Source organism: Drosophila tropicalis, unplaced genomic scaffold (genome assembly GCF_018151085.1).
Source record: "Drosophila tropicalis isolate 14030-0801.00 unplaced genomic scaffold, ASM1815108v1 contig_878, whole genome shotgun sequence".
Taxonomy (NCBI): domain Eukaryota; kingdom Metazoa; phylum Arthropoda; class Insecta; order Diptera; family Drosophilidae; genus Drosophila; species Drosophila tropicalis.
Window position 1 is genome coordinate 4561004 of NW_027173374.1, and position 21445 is coordinate 4582448.

A 21445-nucleotide genomic window follows, 5' to 3' on the forward strand; every position below is an offset into this window, starting at 1 on the left:
AAATAAGTTTTGTCACTCTTACTCAACAATACACTTAAAAGTCTCCCCCTCCCAAAATTCATAGTAAGTGCGCATTTTTTCAGATCGACCAGTAAATGTGCCAAGGACCAAACTCTCTAATTTAATTAGAACAGGACCCAATGAATCATATAGTTTCTTCATTTGAGCTGCTTTACGATTACGCGAAGCTTCCAATCGCTCAAAATAGCCCTGACATTGATAGATTTCAGTGCCGCAGGCTTGTTGTTCCTTCTTCTCTTCATCGGGCTCCTCCTCAGCTTGATAAATAGTAATATTTTCACCAAAGCTTGAAACAAAATTTCGTATCGATGATGTTCCTCGTGTAACGGACTGGGTACGGGATCGTCTGAAATTTATACTTTGCGTACCAGATTCTTGAACCTCTTCGTCGAGATTGAATAAATTGTAAGCTTTGATCATTTCGATGCGGTTTCTTAAATCGACGCGTATGAAATTAATTTGAGCAACAATCGAAGTCAGTTTGCGCAACTGAGAATTGATTTGCTCACAAAATTTGGCAATATTAAATGATATCCAACTGTAACGACCGACACCCATTTGAATATACAATTCAGTGTCGTAAATATGATCGCGCAAAAAGATCACCTCCGAAAGCGATAAATTGCCAATAATTCTGTTATAGCGCTCTATTACGTCCGTTAGTTTTTCATAGTCATTAAAAAGTAGATTTTTCTTCATGATAGCCGTTCGCAAAACAGCTGGCAATTCAAAGCCAAGATGCTCAAATAATTGTCCCTCAAACATAACATCGAAAATTTCGCGATTGAGATTAACCACAAATTGCATGTCGTATTCAATAAGAACTCTATCGCCCACAAGCTCACGCCAAGTGGGCAGGAGACGTTGAGTTTCAGCACGAACAAGCACTGAAATAGATGGAAGAGTTACTTCTTAACATGGACACTATCAGAAATGGTCGTTTACTTACATTCGCAAATCTTGGCATGCTCCTTATCTTGCGGTTTAACATCCCTTGGCTTTTTATCCTTCATTACTGTTAGAAAAGCCATGCACTTCTGTAGTTGTACATTGCCATGCCGTGTCTTGCTCACCATCCACATAATCATAGCAGTCAGGACAGTGAATCTATTTACACGACACATAAAACCAACTGGGCCCGTATCTCCAACGTCTACTGTGTCCTCTTCTGTATCAGCATCCTCCGACAAATTATAAGACTCAGCCAAACTCATTGTGCCCTCTGATTGAACATTGGCAAGACTTAGCATTTGGTTAACACCATGACGGGAGCTAACTGTCATCAAATTGTCTCGTGGTTTGGCTTTTAATGTTTGCGAGGCTTCAGCGATTGCATTCACTAAAGAAAACATAAGTTAATACACGAGCATAAAACAAAAGAAAGTGAGTCTACTTGTGGCTTCTCGGCAGATGCGTATGCCCAGTATATTTGACCGATTCGTGTGATTTATGGTATAGGTGGCCGATTGTATATACTTTTCAAATAGCACTTTCTCAAACTGAAACATTACTGTCATCAATTCGAAATACTGCTTAAACGATGTGCGTTTAAGAAAACTATTTGCCAATGCCGGATCGTCTTCGATAGATTTGAAAGCTAGCACCGATTTCTTGAGTTTGCGTCCAAGTAAACGAGACCAACAAATGGCACTAATTTTAGCAGGCTGATGTTTGGACATTGGTGGAGTTTTGCGATTGTTCTATAAGATAACAAGAAAGTCAAGTGACTGAAGAGTTTAGTTTGTTACCAATTAAAGCTTACCAAAAATACATTCTCTACAGCATTGATTTCGGTTACAAAATAACGTAAAAGATTTTCATGTTTCGTGGCCACAAACTCTTGCAGACTTTGACGCGTGTCCAGAGTGCTGGCATTTGTAATTAATTGGAGGCCCTTCTCTGATGAAAGCAATGAATTTATACTCTGATCAATCACCATTTTGGCTTCAATCTCAAGGACTTCTAAACGCCGATTAAATTGTTCTAGCGAATATTCCCAATTCTCCCAGTTACTGGGCAGAAACATATCATAATCCACACTGCGTATAAGCTCATCCAACATTCGATAGACTTTACGCATTAAATTATCCACAATTGAGGGATCGGCAATCAAAGCCTTGAGACGATGACCAAACAGATTCTCATATTGTATAAATACGCGTCCTATATAGGCAATATCTACGGCCACACGATGTATGTGATTGACTTCATTAAACAGAGCCACTCGATCGAATTCCCAACGGGAACCAGCACCGGATTCCTCAATGTGCTGGCGACTCAGTTTGTATGCCTGCTTCCAGCAGCGCAGTAAATTGGCGCAATTGGTGGCTGTTTCATGGGTATAGGTAGCCGAATAACTAAGATAGAGTGCGCCAAGTGAATTGGTTTAGTTAAACTGATATTTATGTGCTAACTTACCGAAAAATATTATCAAAATTAATTATGTTTTTCACCTTCTGGACAAAAACATTTGAGATCTGACAGAGTAACACCTGCATTTTAGGATCGCGACAAAAATAACTAGACATGGTCCAAATGTGTCGTAGTCCAACCATTATATTGGGTATTTGGAGAACAGTCATTTTGAAACTCTCATAGCTTCGAATTTTCTATAATATTAACGATTGGTTGATAAGCAATTCTTTTTCAATTCTACTAAAATCTCACCTCCAAGTAGTCTGTGATGGTGCCTAGATAATCCGAGTTCTCTTTGGCCAACTTGAAGCGTGCTTGTGTCTTTTCCAAAACAATTTCCCATTCGGGCAGAATTTTGGACTCATCGTCGGCTAGACGTTGCAGCACTGCGACAACAAAATCAGTTTTCAGCTGCTCCAATGTACCATAGAGTTCAAGTTCCATTTTATGCCAATATCGATACTCAGCCATGGGGGTAAATTCATCCAGTTTGTTGTCCTTCAGAGTTTTCATGGTTTTAGTCAGATATTTCATCCAACCGCTAACAACATCTTCTAATTGGGTTGTGGTGTATGTGGGAATTAAGTCAAGTTTCTTGGGATCGACGGGTACTCGTACGATAGCATCTTCAAATTCGGTAGCTTCTTGGCCGGGCATTACATACGATGAGGGCAAACTGAATGCCCAGACAATGTGATTAATTGTCCAGCCAATTTCCTTATCGAATTCGTCAATCTCTTTGAATATGAGTTTCTGTATTGGATTAACTCGTGGAGGTGTGGCTTCTTCGGCTGCATGCTCTGCCGCGACCTTGGCCTTGGTCTCAGAAAGCAACTTTTCCCATCGCTCTCCTACAGTAAGCCTCTCTGGTTTCTGTTCCTCTGCAATTGGCATAGAAGATACTTAAATATTTAATTGATTTTAAAATTCAACTTTACCTTCATCCTCGGACGAGGAGGCTGCCCCAACCACTGGCTTCTTCTCGTGATCGCCTTCATCATCATCACCGTCCTCGTGCTCTGCATCGGTTACAACGCTCTTGGCTTTATCCTGTTTTTTAGTCATGGCCTCCATCTCTTTTTTGCTTCCTGCGCACAAAAGGGATAAACAGACATATACAAAAATCAGCAAACAAAATTAAAGGCGCGCTTAATGAAAGCTGATAAGCGAAATGAGCTACAAATACGAGTGCCAACAACAAAGAACGCTAACAAAGGATGTACCCGGGACCCCCCTTAGCACCACCATATCCTTTTTCTCTGGACTACTTCGAATTCAACTCTGACTCCATCTACACTGGTATTTTTTAATCTGCATGCCTAACCGAAAATAAAAAAAAAAAGTGACGACAAAGAATAAAGAACGAAATACAAAAAAAATTGCCAACGGTCAAGTGGCAATCGCGAGAAGGCAATGAAGGGTCCACTGCAGGCTAGGATGAATGAGACGCGGCGGTGGCCAGGATGTGCCATAAATGTTGGGCTGCCAAACAAATGGAAAATGGCCAGAAGACAACAGGGCTAGCTCCGACACTACCACCGCCAACGACGACGGCGATGGTGGCGCCGCCGTTGATGGCAGCATGAAATCCGATTAAAAATAAAAATTTTCTTATCGGATGTGCTGTAATTTATGTGCGAAAAGGGTTATGCAGGACCCATCGCCGTCAAAAAACAAAAACAGCAACAATACCAACAAGAAAAAAGGAACTGTAACCGCTTCGATGGCAACCAGCGATAAACGCAAAACAAAGGCAAACAGAAAAAAACACCGAAAAAAGAATGGAAGAAAAATCAAGCGCTCACAGTTGGAGGCACAGTCGCGGCCGCGGCTCCAGTAGCATGAAACCAATAAAGCGCGGGAGCAGTGCCACCAACTACCTACTTCTCCTTCTCTTCTCCCGCCTGACAGCTTCCTGCAATCAACCCCTAGCCCAACCAGCGAAGCGAATGCCGCATTGCCTTTGTTGAAAGTTAAATACTTTTGTTGTTTAAGCGCTTTCAAACGAAATTCCGATGGTTTGGATAGCTCCAATAGACCCGGTCCCGATTCCTTGGCCTCGCTGGAAACATCCTCGCCAGCATCCCCAGCAGCACTATCAACTCCACCATCGCCTCCAGCTTGGCCATCATAACTGTCCATTTGTTGGGTATCCGTGGTGGCCGGTTCGCGAAATTGAAATTGATAGGCGCTTCTGTAAACCTGCAACACAAAAAAATAAAAAAAGAAAGCTTAAAAAAATATAGAAACAAAGAGTGAAAACTGGGCAAATTTCATTCATATGGAGTGAAGTGTGTGCTGAGTAAGAGCCAATGCCAATGCCAGTGCCTGGGCCTGAGCTGGGCTTGCGGTTCGCTTAGACTCTCTAATTGATTTGCCGCGTTGATTTGACGAAAAACTCTGATTTTCCAACAAAATTTTCCAATTTATTTTCATGCAAAAACCAAATTTTATGGCAGCAGGAGCTGCTTTCGCATTTCTCTTACTCACTCTCTCTCTTTTTCTCTTTCTATGTGCGTGGCGCGCTTTGCACAACAGACCGCAAAATTTGCAAAGCTGCCAAGTCTTTGATTGGGTGGGGTCGACTTGTTATACAAGGTCGGGGACCAGCCTAATGGAAACCGCAGCACATTTTGAGGCTATGATGAAGCAATTTGCCCGCTTAAGGCTTTGTAGGCGTGACACAACTCCCTACCACCACTTCCATTCACTCATCTATACAGCACTCATCCCTTAGGCCAACCATCACCAAAAGCCTCTACCATCCATACGACTCGAAAATCACTTCTGCCATGCAGTGAAGCGTAAAAATCTTGCGGCAAAGTGCGGGCATTTTGATAGATGACTGCCTTGTTTTTGGGAATTAATTACAATTCGTCACAACATTTTGTTTTGCGGTCGACAACAACGATGGACAAACGATGGACCAAAAGACGCTAACGCCGATGCTGACGACAACGACAAAGGCTTTTGAAACAATGGTCTTAAGGTCATTGATTGATTGAATAACGTTTTATGGTGTGTGAAATGAGTGAAAAAGGGCGAAAATTTGAGTGATTTTGGATTAGGTGTAGCATACTTACCACATTGAGGTCTTCACGCAGGGAATCGATCAATGAACCGCGTATGGTTCCCAATACAAAGAGTAAAGGCATTTCAGCAAAACACTGCGCTATCTCATTGAACCAGGCTGTAATGTAGCATCGCAAAGAAATAAAAAAAAAAATAATATACAATGTGTATCACAAACTAATAAATAAATGAATAAAAAATATTTTTTTATATTATATTTGACACTGAGAAGCTGTTTCATAAAGATAATGGTAATTTCAATAAAAAGAATAGTTGCAACGAATAAATATAAATAATACAATTATAGACTAAGCGTCCTAGTATGTCTGTAAAGTTGAAAAAGAATACTAGAAATTCCAAAACCAAATCAAACCATTCACTTAAAAAGCTTATAGGATATATTTACTCTTACTTACGTATCTCGCGACGATTTTTTCGCACTATGTAAACATAACGAATTTTAGGATCCAAATTTGCTGGCTGCATTTCACCAAAGTGACAATGAAGTAATGGAGTCTTGACGTAAGCTGGCACCAGTTTCTATTTAAAAAAAAATGCCCATGTTTTACAATGAAAATGCGATTGGTGACAAAAAAAAAAAGGTTGATACTTAGCATAGTGCATAGAATTTCGCACTTACCTTAACCTCCACATAGACGGGTACATAAATGTTCTTTTTCTTCGTTTTGCGACCTGTCGTGAATTGAGTTTGATGTGATGCATGTGGGTGTGGAATGGAAGGAAGAGAATGAAAAAGGATTGTAAAGTGCATTAGCAGCCAATGCAAGGCAAATGGGAGTGTCAAATCCAAGTGGAATGAATTGCAACTCTGTGTGACTGCGATTTAGATTGACGTGAGTGAACAAAGTCTCCTTTGCATGGCTAACTTTCGACAGAGAATTTCGCGTTTTTGCGGATCCCATTTCAAATGCAATGAATGAGCCCAAAAAAGTTAACTATTATCTTTGCGCCACGCTGGGCGCAAAATCAAATGAACTGCATCTGAAAATGGGACTACCGACCAACAAGAGGGAGAGGGAGAAAAGGGTGGCCGAATTCAAATTAAAAGTTACAAAAGATATGAGTTTTCAGTCGCTAAAGAAGAAAGAGGAAAATGAGCCCCTTAAATATTTATGATGTGATGTGGTGCGGCCGCGTGAATGTGAATCAAAGAACGTGGAGAAAGATTTGCGTTTGATATTAACTTGGACGGAGCTAAAAATTTATGCGATGACCAAAAAGAAAAGTGAAAAAGAAAACTTAAAATATAAGAAATTACTTGAAATGCAGTGAAAAACTTTTGAAATTAAAATGGTTGGACAGAAACAAAAGAAAGTAGCACACAAAGAACAGACAAAATGAAAATAAATGAGAAAAAAACAAGGAAGAAAGCTGAAGCATCATATTTACCATTTTCCGTATCAGAGCTGGCTGCTAAAGTTCGACATGGATGAAAGACAATGAGAGTTGTGAGGAGTTGAGAGCAAGGATGTGTGATGCGATGTAAGATGGGATGTGTGTGTCCAGGAACTCTACTTACGTGAACGCTTGGAACGGGCCGAGCTTTTGCCGCTACCCGCCACAGTGGTTTCTTCTTCGCCTTCCAGTTCACCTTCCAGATCGGCATCGGTGGTCTCGCCACCCGTATAAGTTGCGTCCGGATCTGTTACCTCCAGTTCAGTGCCCGATGGACGTCCCGAATCCGTTTCAAGGGCCGACTCCTGGCCACCCTTCTTGCGACCTTTGGGACCGCCAGCGGCTTTTGCCGAAGCTTTACCGCCAGCTTTGCCATCACCCTTGCCCTTCTTGCCTTTGGCTTTCTTGTCGACAACCGGTGGCGGTGGTCGTGGCACTTCCTCCAGCACTGTAATCTCCTCCTCAACCAACTTGTCGTAGAATGTACGCCATACAAACATGACCACACAATCCAGATCGGCCTGGCGCTCATAGCGCTTGCGAAAAAATGTATTGACAGCTTGCTCATTTTTGGCTATTAAAGTGTTCACATGTTCGGGCTCAAAGACGCCTAAACAATTGGCAATAATCGTCTTAAGCCAAATGATACGCGGCTCATCGTTGCTAATGGATCCCACCGAATACTGAGCTGATTGACTGCGATTATCATAGTTGCTGTTTATACTGTCTTTCGGATCGGTAAGTGATGTACTTGAGGATAGATCCACAGGCACAACGCGAACCTGCGACATTTGTAGGTGCTCCGCTGCTTTCCTTATTTGACTTTGCTTTCCACTCTCTCTCTTTGCTTGTTTGGTTTCCCTCTTCAAATGGCAACGGCAGAATCTTCGCGCGGCTGCACATCAAACGAGGCTGCGGTGGCAAGAAGCAGAAGTAGAAGCAGTAGGAGAAGCAACTGATTGCTCCTCTTTCACCTGCTCCTTGCTTTTTGTTGTACTTTCAATCAATTTCAGTTGCCGTTGCTCAGTTCGTTTTCGCGTTTGCCTTGCCCCTTTATGTGTGCCTGTGTGTTTGGGGGTATGTGTGTGTGTGTGTGCGTGTGTGTGTTTACTTCTGGGCGTCTGGCAAATCCTTTTGTGTATCCCAGGACAACACAGTTGCGGCTGTGGCCGAATACACACGCTTTTGAAATGTTGCACACGTTTGGGAGAAGTTACTTGTTCAATTTGTTAGGTTGGGTTTATGGAAAATATTTCATTTCCGTTTTCAGTTATTTCTTTCTCTCACATCAACATTTTTGTTTGTTTTTTTTTTTCTATTTTATATATATATATTATTTACTTTCATAGCGTCACTTTGATTTTCAGTTTAAACTCGGCGACTAAAGTTCCGTTCTGTTCTTGCCTGTTGTTATTGCTGTTGGTGTTGCCTTGGTCCTTGTTGTTGCAGCTGTTGTTGTTGTTGGGTTGGTTAGCAACCAACAACTCGAGTTAATATGATTTTTGCCGCTTTGCCTTACTCTATTCCTTCCACCTGTCAGTTGCAGCAGCAACAGCAGTTTGCCACATGCAACAATGCAATGGCCATGGAATAAAAGTGTTGCCTGCTTCTGGGCGCATGCCGTTGCGTAAACAAAACACGCAGCACTCCGGCTTCGACTTAATGGCCATGCACATTAGCAACGTGCCAGGGACGTTGCCACCACTGCCGCCTTGCTGCTGCTTCTGTTGCCTTTGCCAACCCGTCAGGTCAAGTAGCTAGCGGGTAAGTAGCCTGGAAACGTGGTCGGTGGCTCAATAACGAAACAAAAAAAAAAAATAAATAAATAAAGCATAAATAGAAATATTTACACAGCAACGTCAATACACACAGCAACGATGAGTAGACCAGAGAAGAAAACTAAAACCGATAGAGAGAGAGAAATACAGAGCGAGGCAGAGAGCAAAATGAATAATAAACTTTGCCATTAGAAACTGCAAAAACCCTTCAAATAAGTGGTTTACTTTGATTTCACAGATCAGGTCAGGCCACGTTAGACCAGTCAATCAAAGTTGAACCTTTTAGCATCTTCAGTCATACGTAAAAGACTAAAATCAGTTTTATATGAGCTAAAGAAATTGCATTTAACTAGTGACTCTTGCTTCACTTATACTAAAAAAAAGTTGCAAAATAGTTTTTAAAATCATCAAACTTTTAAATACTATGTAGCATTGATCTCTGAATGATATTATGGTCATTAAAGATCTCATATTTTATTTTAATCATACTCCTAGCTGCTAAGAGTAGAAAAATCTAGTTTAAAAAAAGAACTTAGATGAACCAATATTTAATAGGTAATTGCATAGATAATTGTGCCGAAATTTTTTTGCCTCAAGGTAACGGATTATTTAAATTGAAGCCACTCCATAATTTTAAAAAAATATTAAGCAGCTTGCTATAAATGGAAAAGGTGGTGAAAAGAAGTTATTATGTGTAAACTAATATGTATTTTAATAAGTTGACAGTCAGATACTTATTGTTGATATTAGCCGAAGGCAATGATGGGTTTGAGTTTCATCTGCGGGTTGAATTCAATACTAATTGAAATAAATGGACCTTTTCGTGACGTCTAAGTCAACCAGCTAGCAGCTTCAGCAACCAGCAAATAGAATGTTGAAGTAAACAGGCAACAGATACACATCGAATTGGCACCCAAGGCGACGGCAACATCATTAAAATGCATGGTTCAAACGGTGCGTATACTTAATATAGATTGGAGTGGCAAATAACAAGGCCGGGGAGGTAACACAGTAGAGGGGTATTCGTTCATTTGTTTGTGGCGGTTGTGTAATCTTTATGCGTCATGTTTTTATTTGTATTTATTATTGCGTCGCTTGACTTTGCTCTCTAGCAAAGACATAAGGAAGGTTTGTTCGTTTGCTTTGCAGGTGAAATGCTCCACGCATTTCGCGAAATGAGAATTTATTGACTTCGTTCAGTGCATACATATGTATGTGTGTATGTCTTTGTGTTTGTAAGTGTCTCTGTTTACGTAGCGTTGTTTCCGCTTCAGTCCCATCTATCCTTTTGCTTCCCTATGCGTATTCATCTGCGTCACATGAGTTTGATAAACATGCCACATCTCTGACTTCGTAAGACAACTTTGTGCTTTGTTTGCATTTGTGCTTAATAACCTCTGAATATTGCCAACCGTATAAGATACAGAGATACTGAAATTGACTTTAACTTCCATTGCAGAAAGCATTGATTTGTGTCGATAACATTTCATAATTAAAGGGAAATATGCAATAAGCTGGTACTGCATCAAAGCCACTCAACTACTACTTTACTCAACCGAAAAATTTCTCATTCATTGCATTTGCAAAATGGTCTGACGCTTCCCAACAAAGGCACATTAGTATTATCAGAAAATTTTTGCAAGTGTTCGATTGTGAGTGAGTAAAAGCAGTAAGACGGCCTTTCAACCATGTTAATTAATAAACGTAGTCAACTTAAACTTCATTTTCTGCAACACCCAATTGCTGCTGCTGCTGTATGGTTGTTCCAGCAACCAGGAGGCATAACCACAGCAGTTCAATTCAGTCCGAATGCAATTTTATTCTCGACAAAGGCCAGTTAGATTACAAACGCATTGAGGCAATGCTGCATTCCATACGGGTGGAAAGGGAAAGAACTGCAACCAGAACTGACAGAGATTGCAGGCTTTGCGGCCATTTAATGAGTGGACGCTTCAAGAGATTCAGCATCAGCATAACCCAAGCAATTGAGTACTAAACTCCTTCTCTGACCAAACCAACTCCAATAGAGGGGGCTCTTTTTGTCTATCTCTTTCTCTTGTTTCGCTTTGATCTAAACATTTGCCAAATGCCGCATTTTTGAAGTAATAAAGCTCTGGAGCTCCAAGGCTCAATGAGTGTTCATATGTGTTTGTCTGCCTGTGCATGTGTTTGCAAAAGAACTTTACTGTGTGTCTGATTACACCATATAACAGAATTTCAATCTTTTCATTTTGCTTATGCAAATATCAACCTTCATAACCTTCTCTTTCTCAATCATTCTCATATTGCAATTAAAAATGTTTTGAAAAAAAAGCTGTAAGAGCTTAGGTATACTTGTTCATGCAATTTCTAGTGAAATCCCTAAAGCCCATATAGGATGGGAGCTCAGCCAAGCGCGAAGATAAACAAAATGAATCTTTTAAAAATGTCAAAGATTTTAACAAAGCCAAAAAGTTAATGGGTAAACATACTTATTTTAATAAGTCGCTTGCTCCTGCCTTTTACCTTTCTTTTTGGTAATCTATGAATTCTTAACTTAAATCAAAACTGGATATTATAATTTACTAACAAAAAAAAAAACTTTCCTTTACAGTTTTATCGGCAATAACTTGAAAATCACTCGGAATTTTTAATAAATGAAGGTGTCTTGGAACTCGAAATATTACTGGCTTATACATTTTATCAAACCCGTTTAACACTATAAACAAATAAATTAACTTGTTGTGCAGTGTAACCAAAAAGCCTATTTGACCACCACTTTACTACATATAAAGCTAAATGCCCTTTTAGAGGACTGACCAATTAACAGAGATGGTCCCTGCTGCAAAGCCATATGATTTCCTCCACTAGCATTTTCCATCAGCAGCTTAATCAAAACTTGTGTCTACCGCAAAATTAACCTATAACGGCAGCTAGTCAGCAACTAGAACCAGTTTCCCTTACTTCGTCCTCTGAAATTTCCATCGAGCAAAAGTCAAAAACTTTTTGACTGACTCAAGTTTTATCATATTTTTGCACTAAACCAAATCTCAGCAAGGAAGTAGGTGAGATAGAGACAGAGAGTCTCGGTTCAATTTGCATACAGAGTTTGAGCATTATTTTTATTTACCTGATTCAGCGCTGATTTATGATTTTATCGTGGAAAAAACAACACAGAAGAGAAAAGAAAACGCGCACAGGCAAGTGAGAGTGATGCTGGATATAAAAGAGAGTGAGCTGAGCTTGCTTGCAAAATTGAAATGCAAACGTGGTCTGGTGGTAGTTCGGCTTTTGGCCAGATTTGGGCAAGCGAGTTTGGGCCATGGAGTTAAGTTGTTTGTGTATTCCATTGCGTTTGCCATAACTCAAAGCTGAAGCTTTGTTGCTCACCAATTGCTATGGCGTCACGTGTTTTCATTTGACGCCTTTCGTTTTATGCCAAGTGCTTGAAAGGAAGTCGCTTCGAGCTCGGAACTCTTGAGTCTTGGATGAGTTGTCACGTCAACGGAATTCGCAGGCGACGTCATTGACTCATAAATAATATCGCAGAGATGGAGGAGGATGGCATTATAAATGCAGACATAGCAGATAGTGCGAGAGGAAGCGAAAGAGAAGTGATTTCAGATGAAATCAATTGCATTGATAAATTTTTGAGACCCAAAGCCAAATCCAAAGAAAGAAATTCTGTATATATTTGATGGAAAGTTCAGAAAAATAAAGAAAAAATGTTAGAATCAATTGGTTTTTTCTCCTCTACATTCAACAGCAAATATTTGGTTTAAATTTTTTTCTTTTTTTAAATCTAACAATGCAAAGGAAATTCTATCGTACAAATACACTTAAACTAAACATAAACTGAAAGCACTCAAATTTAAATATTCATTGCTCTTTTAGCTAAATTCAAAAAAATAGTTGAGTATACGAAATAGCATTTGATATTGCTCCTATAGTACTAATAAATTTATAAGAATAGTGTATATTTTGTTTTGTCTAGTTTGGACGACTGATTATACATATGTATATCGCATTCATATGAATGAATAGTTATTAATTGTAGAATTTAAGTTGAAGAATTCTTTTAAATTAGAAAATGCTCCAGGAAATAGAATTTGTATAAAAATGTAAGGCTAAAGTCGAGTTATAGGGTACAAAGGCAGCAAAGGGCAGTTGGGCCTCTTGACACTCGTAACTTAGATCGTTCTGTGTAAACAAATTTTCAGAAACTCATACACCCTAGTCAAAAATTTCGATTTCACTCTAACGCTTTATTGGGATGTACTTACAAGACGTCAAGCTTGTATTTCTGTGAGGTGCTAAGTAGCGATCTCCACGTTTCTTCATTGAATGGGCGTAATCTCTGAAAGTAAGGCAAAGTTATCACATATGTATACCTTATTGTGCTACATACATACATATGTACATATATCCATACATTGCTTCTAGGGATTCTTTTGACATAGTAAAAACTCTCAAGCCATGATTTTTATGGTTTCCTAAAGGAAGATCGTTACATTTTACATATAAAAAGTAAGTTTGGTTAGACTTATCAAACTTATCTTACCACATCACATATGTACATATGTACATATATTGCATTTTGTGTTTTCGTCCATAGGGCAAGACCTCTCAACCCAACACCAACAAATATTAGACGAGTCGGTGGCATCTGCCCATTTTTTCCTTTCTTCTTCTCTATTTCCAATTAGAAAGTTTTTGCAATATTCTAAAAACCGTCCAAACGTTTTTCTTGCGAAGAGAATCATTGGAACTACTATTGCAAAACTTTCTTTTATTTAAATTTAATTTGTATGCACTTTATATGCAAATTATTCACTCAATTAAAAAACAATTGGCAAGTAGAAGCAACTAGCGAAAAAGAAAAAAATAATAGTGTGACCAGATGCTGGTGAACTAGCTATGCTTAAATGGCGGGTTTTAGCGCGGGTATATCTACTATTAATAGTCTGGCAACACCGTCGGAGTATTTTGTTTTTGTCGCTAGTCGCATCTGATCGTGTAATTATGTAGATTTGGATTTGCAATGTTAAAATTGCATAATAGTACAAATAAATTGAAAATGTACAATGTTATATACTTGATTACTGCTTTAATATTTGTTATCAAGATCGTTTTGCTTATTGCTGTAATAAAGAGGTGCAAATGTGTGTGTGTGTGTGCGCTTTTTACGTGCAACTGAGTAAGCTGAGCATGTGTGTGAAAAATATAAGAGAAAAACTAAGAAAAGATGCATAATGCGGTAAGTTAATTTTAAAATTCTAAGTTAAAATGGATGTCAGTATGTACCTACTTATGTTTATCCTGTTGGTCTTGTTATTAAATTAATAGTTGAAGTGCAACTCAGAAGGAACGCGTTAAACATTTTTATAAATTTAAGCCTTAAGGGCTGCCAACTTGGTGGAGTGTTAATTGTTCGACTTTTCTTGTGCTTGAGTTGCTCGTTAAATAATGAATTTCCCCTACCCGATATTCTGATCAGACACATTTCCAAAATATATTCTATATCTTTTCTTGTAAAGAACGTTGATCTTTAGGACAACGAATGAAAAATTAATGAAATAACAATATTTATATTTACATATATCTTATTATATTTCTATTTTAATGATAATCACCATGAGACTTAACGAACAGACAGAGGGTTAATTTTGGGTGGTCTGCGGGTGTGGGTGGTCTCATTGCTGTGGCCATGCTTGTCAGTCAATACTGCCAAGGACAGAACGTGTGGCTGGGCTGGACTGGAGATCAACAACTGTTAGCCTGCATGCGATGTGTTGTTGGGGACAGTCGTGTCCTGTAGGCGTTTCATTAAAATATGCGAGCAATATTGCGGCATAAAAACACAAACACACATATTCACACAGAGAGATACAAACGCAAGCGAAAAGTCTACGCCCACGTCGTTTCGAGTTTTTCATAATTTTCAACGTTTTGCAATATTTAACGTACGCAACTGTCCTGTCAACTGGCAACTGGACCAGCTGGAGGAGCACAGAAGAGCAAGTAGTAAACAGACAGCAGCAGGCACGAAGGCAGGCGGGAAGGACAACGAACACATTGAAATCGCATTTATTTGTCACTTGTCACACGGTGCAACGTTATGTCCGTTGGCCAACTGGCATTTTTATAATTCCCGGATGTTCAGACCCAGAGTCGCTGAGAAATTTCACTTGATTGTCGGCGCAAAAGACAGGCAGACAGAGAGGGAAAGGAAGATAGAGAGAGAGGCAGATACACACCCACGCGCCCGTAACGTATGCGGTTTGGCCAGGACAAGGAGTGAACTTTTATTAATTACCTGCATGCTACGGACAGCGGCTCGGTGGGGTGGGCAACTGGTCGTCAGACCACACGGTGGCACTCCATGCATACATATGTCTGTATGTATGAGAGACTGCCAAGGCTGTTTTCATTTAATTTCATGTTTCAATTTTCAAGCAATTAACGCATAAAATAAAAAACAAAGAATAAAAAACCTTGTCTTTGTCTTTCCCAAATAATTGGACAAGCAGCTGCAATTTGCAATATGCAAATGGTTAAAAAACCATTGCAGGAATGAAATATAGAATGCAGTTGGCACTGGGTCTTCCTCGGTTTCCCTTTTTCTGGTTTCTTTCCTTCTTTCTAATAAATGAAGTGAAAATGTGTTCAGCAAACAAATTTATGAGGCGTGCAGCATCAAAATTATGATAAAAGATTGAAGTATTTGTGTGTGTTTGTGTTTGGGTGAGTTGTACATACCACACATACCACTCCCTATGTAACTCATTCCATTGCTCTCGGTATGCGGGCAAAAGCAAAGTAAATATGCGCAATTTCGTGTTTTGGCAGTGGCAAGAACGGTAGTCGAAGCCAAAGCGAAGCAAAAGTGGCGCGTACTCAAACGTAAAATGTTTGTTTGCGGCTGTCGAAAAAAGGGAGTTGGCCCACCCTCTATGTTCGCATACATCAATCACAGCACCAAGACCAGGACCGGGACCAGGACCGGGACCAGGAACCAAGACCAAGACCAAAACCCTATTCCATGGCAAGGAAAAAAAAAAATACAAAAAATAAGCAACGAAAATTTCCAAATTCAAAAGATGCGCATTGAATATGTCTGCCAGTGTGTGTTTATATGTGTGTGTGTACAATCATAACTACAGCAGAGTGGAAAAATAAATACTCGAAATACACATACACACTCACACATACAGCACGCTAATTTCCGTCACGTTGAGCACACAAAGGAGCGGCAAGGAACGTGAGGATACCACCAAAAGAAAAAAAATAATACACATACAGGTGTACTCATACATACATATCGTTGAACTTGCCAATTGCTAAAAGAAACACAGCCAAAAGATAATGTTTAACAATAGAATGGGGGGTGTTTGGGGGGTCTAGTTGTAGTTTCCCATAGTATACTTTTCAGCTAAAGTAAAGGACATACTCTATACGTATGCACCATGGGTAAAAAGTCAAAAAGTTTTGAAATCTTCATGAGTATTTGCTTCTTTACTTGGGCTATAAATTTAAATGAAACTAATTAAATTTTAGACCACGTATATCTTAATTCGTAGGTGTAAGTAATAATAAAGATTTGAGAGTTAATCCATTGTACTTGCAAAATATAAATTCTCAAGCACTTAAATGTGGTTAGTGGCAAAAAAATTTACATTTTGCCCACAGTATAATGATGAACAATTGGTTTCATTTATCTGGCGACTGACCGCGGCTAAATGCTTGTGGAAAGGAAAAACCCTTCTTGATTCCGAATTCATATCACTTTGGAACAAAATAAAGTTTTTAAAGTTCTCTTTCCAATCTCTGATTTTTCAAATAGGCAAAATCTTAGGAAATTTTAACCTGTTTGCTTTCGTTCAATTGCAATTTCAACAGACATTTTAAATGCCATTTCAAGCCAAAATAAATACAAATATAATTGGCATGGAATCCCCAAAAGAACTCTCAAAAAATGGACTTATTCTAAAGTGATTTAAACTGTTCAAGCCACTAAATAGGAATTTAAATAATTTTCAATTGGTTTTTGGGGGTAAAGTTTTTGACTTTTAGAAGCAATGCGGGGGGGTTGAAATGGAAAAGCAAATTGAATTTTGCTACTTAAATAGACCAACAAAAAACTTTTCGACTTTTACCTTAAACACACTTCCTCTTCCACTTACTCTCTCGGCCACATTCTCTTACTCCCAGCCTCTGGTCTGTACCACAAGGCGTTTGATTGTTTTGTTAACAAACAACTCACATGGACATTTCACTAAATTAACATTTCCAAAACTGTTTTGAGTAAGTAAGCAAGCACTCACTTAAAGTTGCTTAGTTTCAATGATAACAAACTAACCGCAAGGCAAATTAATTTACATACCTCACTCTGCACAACACTCCATCGTTTTGTCTAAATAAGTTGGGGCGAGGTGGTAAAGTGATTTTAGGCGGGGAGGGGCTTTGACTTGTTGATGCGTGCAACGTGCAAATGTAATGAGTTGGGCGTGAGAAATCCTTGTGACTTTAAGCTGCGATTTTCAACTTAATTAATTAAAAGCAAATTAAAAGTTTTAATCTTTGCTGTTGCTGGTGCAAAAAAAGGATTTTTGGCAAAACAGCCCCAGCAAAACATGAAACAGTAAGGTTGCCAGGCAAAAAAAAACTTTTTCATAGAAAGGATTGCTAAGCGAGAAGTCTCTGGGAGTCTGATGAGCAAAAATAATAAACTGTAACCTTATTGTTCTTGCTGCTGTAGCTGATGCCGATGTAAAAACAATCAAGTCAAAGCCCATAACAGCAACAACAATAGACTATGTCTGTCTGTCTGCCTGGCTGCCTGCCTGCCAGTCAGACCCGCCTTTCTATGGTGTTGTTGCCTGGGAACTTTGGTTTTATAAGCCCAATGTAATCAGATTTTATCTTAATTCAGGGTAAAATTAACAAATTGCCAAGCCAAACAACGGCTGACAAAACAGGCAAAGTTCATTTACTTAAACGACGGTAAACTTTACATAATATAATGTATGTTGTGAGTGTGTGTATCTATGCTTAAGGCAACATCACTGAAATCAGAAACTTGCAAGTGGCAACCTCTGAATTCTGATCTATGTATGACTCGCGAATCAAAGCCAAATCGAATGCACGTAAAAGCCTTATGACATGGCCATCATCTTCAACTTCAGCCATCCCCCCATTGCCCGTTCAACCTTGGCAACTCCTCCTCGGCTATCTGTGGATGTTGCTGCTGCTGGTGCTGTCGCCTTGGTGAATTTATGGTGCAATGTCATCGTTGCAGCTCAAGTAGCATTCATCACATCGCATCAGCCGTCAGTGGCATGTCCGAGGCGTCGGATAGTTGTCATAAAAGATGCTCATCACACAGTTTTCGGTGTGGGTAAGGGAATGGGCGTGAGGCGTGGCCATAGAAATGGTGGTATCATAAAACGTTTATATCTTTAAGCAACGTCTGTACGTCCTTTGAAGATTTCCAGAATTTTAGATATTTTTTTCTTTCCATCACTAATTGCTGTGCAAGAGAACATAAAATTTATAGGCTGTCTTGGCTGGGCGTGGGCGTGGCTGCTTGTCTTGTTTTGCATTTGCAAAATGGAAAAATATATAGTATATATATATATGTGTATAGAGTAAAGAATTCTGTCTATACGGCGCCTTGCCCATTTAGTTGCAACATTTTATTGTTGAGTTTTTGGCAATGCCTGATGTTGATGCTTCTTCTGCTTCTGCTGCTGCTCCACTCCACTCTACTCGTAAATGTCATGCCAGGCATTTGCATTTCAATTTCCATTACAATTTTACATTTTTGGAACGGCAACAAACACACACACACATACAGTCTGGGGCTGGACATCCACCCGCTGGGGGCGGCCCAATGTCTCCTTTTTACTGTTTGGCCGCGATTAGCGCGCTATAAATCCAACAAATGTTGCTGCATTTTAACAATGTTTTTTTTTTGTTGTTTTGCCTCTGGCAGTTTTGGCCAATACTCTTCATCTCTTCATCCTCCCGTTGTTTGTGTTGTTAAATGCATGCAAAGGCCATAAACCAAATCATTCAGCATAGCCACGCCCCTTGCGAGACTATAAAACATAGTCCCCCAGCCGCTTAAATTTCATCCAGATAGACTCCGAGAGAGCAGAACGAAAGGGAGGAAGGCTTCCATATCAAAACGATTCAAAATATGCAACTCATTTTGGTGATGTTTTTGGCGAGCGGCAGTTTTATTCGGTACCCGATACGCATTTAATTATAACATCGCATTTACATTAGCATTGCGCCGATTCCGAATTGCATTAGCAACATGAACGTTGAAAAACAGGACAAAATTGGCAGTTGCAGGCAAATAAAACATGACAAAATCTACTACTAAATTACCTTCTGCACATTGCTGATTGAGGTTACATAATTTATTCCAAATTCCGTTAAATTCATTTTAAAATTATGTTGACCATACATATACATACATACATGTATGTGTAAAAAATTATCTCTCACAGTATTGCAAATGTATATTTAAGCCTTAAGCATAAGCTGAATTATTTACGTAAATCCTGAATGTTTTAGAACAGCTATTCATATGTATATTGAGGAGAAGTACAATAACATTATTAATATTACTAGCGGAAGCTACAACTTCTTCTCATCTTCTTGGCCACCCAGTTGCGATGCGAAGTCTCTCTTGATCGATCGGAATTTAATGATAGTCAGACAAGAAAATAAACTTAAACTCATTTAATACGACTTTTGGTTAATTTTCCAGTCTGTAAGCGCTCAATAATAACTTTGACTGAGCCAAGACTGAGGAGCCTTTTGTTTATTTTTACAAATATGTGCTCCACAATTTACAAATTACGTCAACTTACACAAAAGATCAATACATATGATAAAGAGTTTTGAGTTGAAATGGAGAAGATTAACATATATACTAACAGTACATACACACTTAGTATATTATCTACAGTGCCTAGTATTGACTTAGTTGCTGTGTCAGCAACTTTTTTCGGTTCGCCGTTTAATTTAGTGCGTAAGTGGAGTGAATTGTTAGTAGAGGACGAGTTGTAAATTCTTGTGGCACGTGCTCACTTTAACTTTTGCGCGTGGCAACGTCTACATATTGTTATATATACATATATATTTTGCCTACTCATTTTGCATTACGCATACGTCGTGTTGCCAGCCAAGCAGCCAACAATATGCGAGTGCGCAAAACTTTAAACAGCACGATGACTGCACAATTATGGGGAAAGGACCGTTCGCTTAGGGAGTTGAAATTGTGGTTGAGTCTTGGTAGCAGCAGCAGCAGCAGCATTATCAGGCAACAGCAGCCAATGGCTTGTAAATAATACGTGCAAAAGCAGGTGGCCAAGGTTGGCTTTACCATTTTGTGGTGTATGCAACCGATATCCGTTGGTGTTGAAGAGTTGCGGGGAAGGAATTGATGCTCTCTCTGCTGGTGGCGCTTCAACTAATTAAGACAAACTAACGTGTGCAGTGCGTGTGTGGCAATGTGTTTTTTCATGGGGTCGCGAACTAAAAACTCCGTGTCCTTGGTTAAGTAACGGTGCCTCTACTCAAGGGCGATTACACACTCCCCCACAATGGCCCACTCTTACACTCTGCTGTGTATGTGTTTTGATATATGGCTTTGTTACAATCACAATGTGTTTACATGTAGCGCAACAGTGCGCCCCAAGACTCGGGCGCCAAGTGCACTTAATTTGTTTGCTTAATTTACAAAACATGACGACGACGACGTCGACTGCGACGAGGAGAAGAAGGAAGAAAACAGCAACATTGCCAATGCCGTGCGAATGAGCCCCCACCTAAGGGCTATGTCTATTCCCTGTTAAATGTTTGCCCAACTCGCCGACTGCCTCAACATCTCTACATCAGCATCAGGACTCAGAATCTAGCTGGCATTGCAAGTACCTATCTGTGTACATACAAACATAAGTGCAGCTGTTGGTAACATGGTAACATAACAACATGGACCCAACTTTGGTATCGGTCTGGCAAATGGCAATGTCAGGCTCCCTATATATGTTGCCTTGTAAGCATGTGTGTGTGCTTGAGTATGTGTATGTGCTGTGTGCTAATAACAGGTTCATTGTCATAATTATCTGCATGAAGAAATCTCATATAAATTTTAAACAGCATAAACTGAAACAAACAATATGCGAAATATTTTGAAATGAACAGAATTTTGAAAATGAACAGTAAAGTTATAACTAACTAATTACTGGCTAGCTGTTACTATTGTTTTTTTTTTTTAAATTGTTAAGGGACGCGAAATTTTCATTTATATCTCTTTATGTTATAAATAATATAACACGAAACTAACGGCAATTTTGAAAAATGTATCCACATTTTAATGGATAAAAATGGAAGCTTTTAAAATGCTTAATATATATTAAAATAAGATTATTGTGAAAAAAGTTAACTGATTTCAATAGATTTTAGGTTTTTTTTTAATTACTAATTTTGGCAAACGATGATTATGAAAAAAAAACCAAAGAAACAACCTCCAAATGGTTATGTCTCCTTCAAATCACTTTCCTAATTGAACTGGATTAGCTAAACACTTTGAGTTTTTTTCTCCACCCGTCAAGGATTAAGTAATTACGTTGGACTACCTGGATTTTGTTGGCAGCTCATAATGTCTTTATAATAGATATCTTACCTCATTGACAACTTAATCTACAAAACAAAAGAGGGCAATTTATATGATTAAGAAATGAAACGCA

General features: G+C 39.1%; 2 protein-coding genes and 1 long non-coding RNA gene across 3 annotated transcripts in view; all 3 read right to left on the reverse strand.

Moving 5' to 3' along the window:
- Dhc98D (Dynein heavy chain at 89D) overlaps positions 1 to 3544 on the reverse strand; it is a 28238-nt gene extending 24694 nt beyond the window's left edge. The window contains exons 1-7 of the mRNA XM_068299723.1: positions 3375 to 3544; positions 2689 to 3317; positions 2440 to 2630; positions 1784 to 2378; positions 1415 to 1721; positions 971 to 1360; positions 23 to 908 (exon numbers count right to left, since the gene is read on the reverse strand). Coding sequence (XP_068155824.1) covers positions 23 to 908; positions 971 to 1360; positions 1415 to 1721; positions 1784 to 2378; positions 2440 to 2630; positions 2689 to 3317; positions 3375 to 3510 — 3134 coding nt within the window. The 5' untranslated portion in view covers positions 3511 to 3544. The remainder of the gene's footprint in view (positions 1 to 22; positions 909 to 970; positions 1361 to 1414; positions 1722 to 1783; positions 2379 to 2439; positions 2631 to 2688; positions 3318 to 3374) is intronic.
- Positions 3545 to 3868: 324 nt separating this feature from the next.
- Positions 3869 to 8736, reverse strand: LOC137585944 (uncharacterized). Its single transcript, XM_068301982.1, has 7 exons — positions 7049 to 8736; positions 6919 to 6942; positions 6149 to 6201; positions 5925 to 6048; positions 5520 to 5626; positions 4418 to 4638; positions 3869 to 4046 (listed from the first exon to the last, which is right to left on the reverse strand). Exons 1-7 carry the CDS (start codon positions 7713 to 7715, stop codon positions 3869 to 3871), a joined length of 1374 nt encoding a protein of 457 aa, XP_068158083.1. The 5' UTR covers positions 7716 to 8736.
- A 4166-nt stretch (positions 8737 to 12902) lies between these two features.
- LOC137585886 (uncharacterized) lies at positions 12903 to 13452 on the reverse strand. The gene is made up of 3 exons (XR_011033644.1): positions 13243 to 13452; positions 13094 to 13174; positions 12903 to 13038 (listed from the first exon to the last, which is right to left on the reverse strand). It is a non-coding gene; the product is annotated as an uncharacterized lncRNA (long non-coding RNA).
- Between the last annotated feature and the right edge of the window lie 7993 nt (positions 13453 to 21445).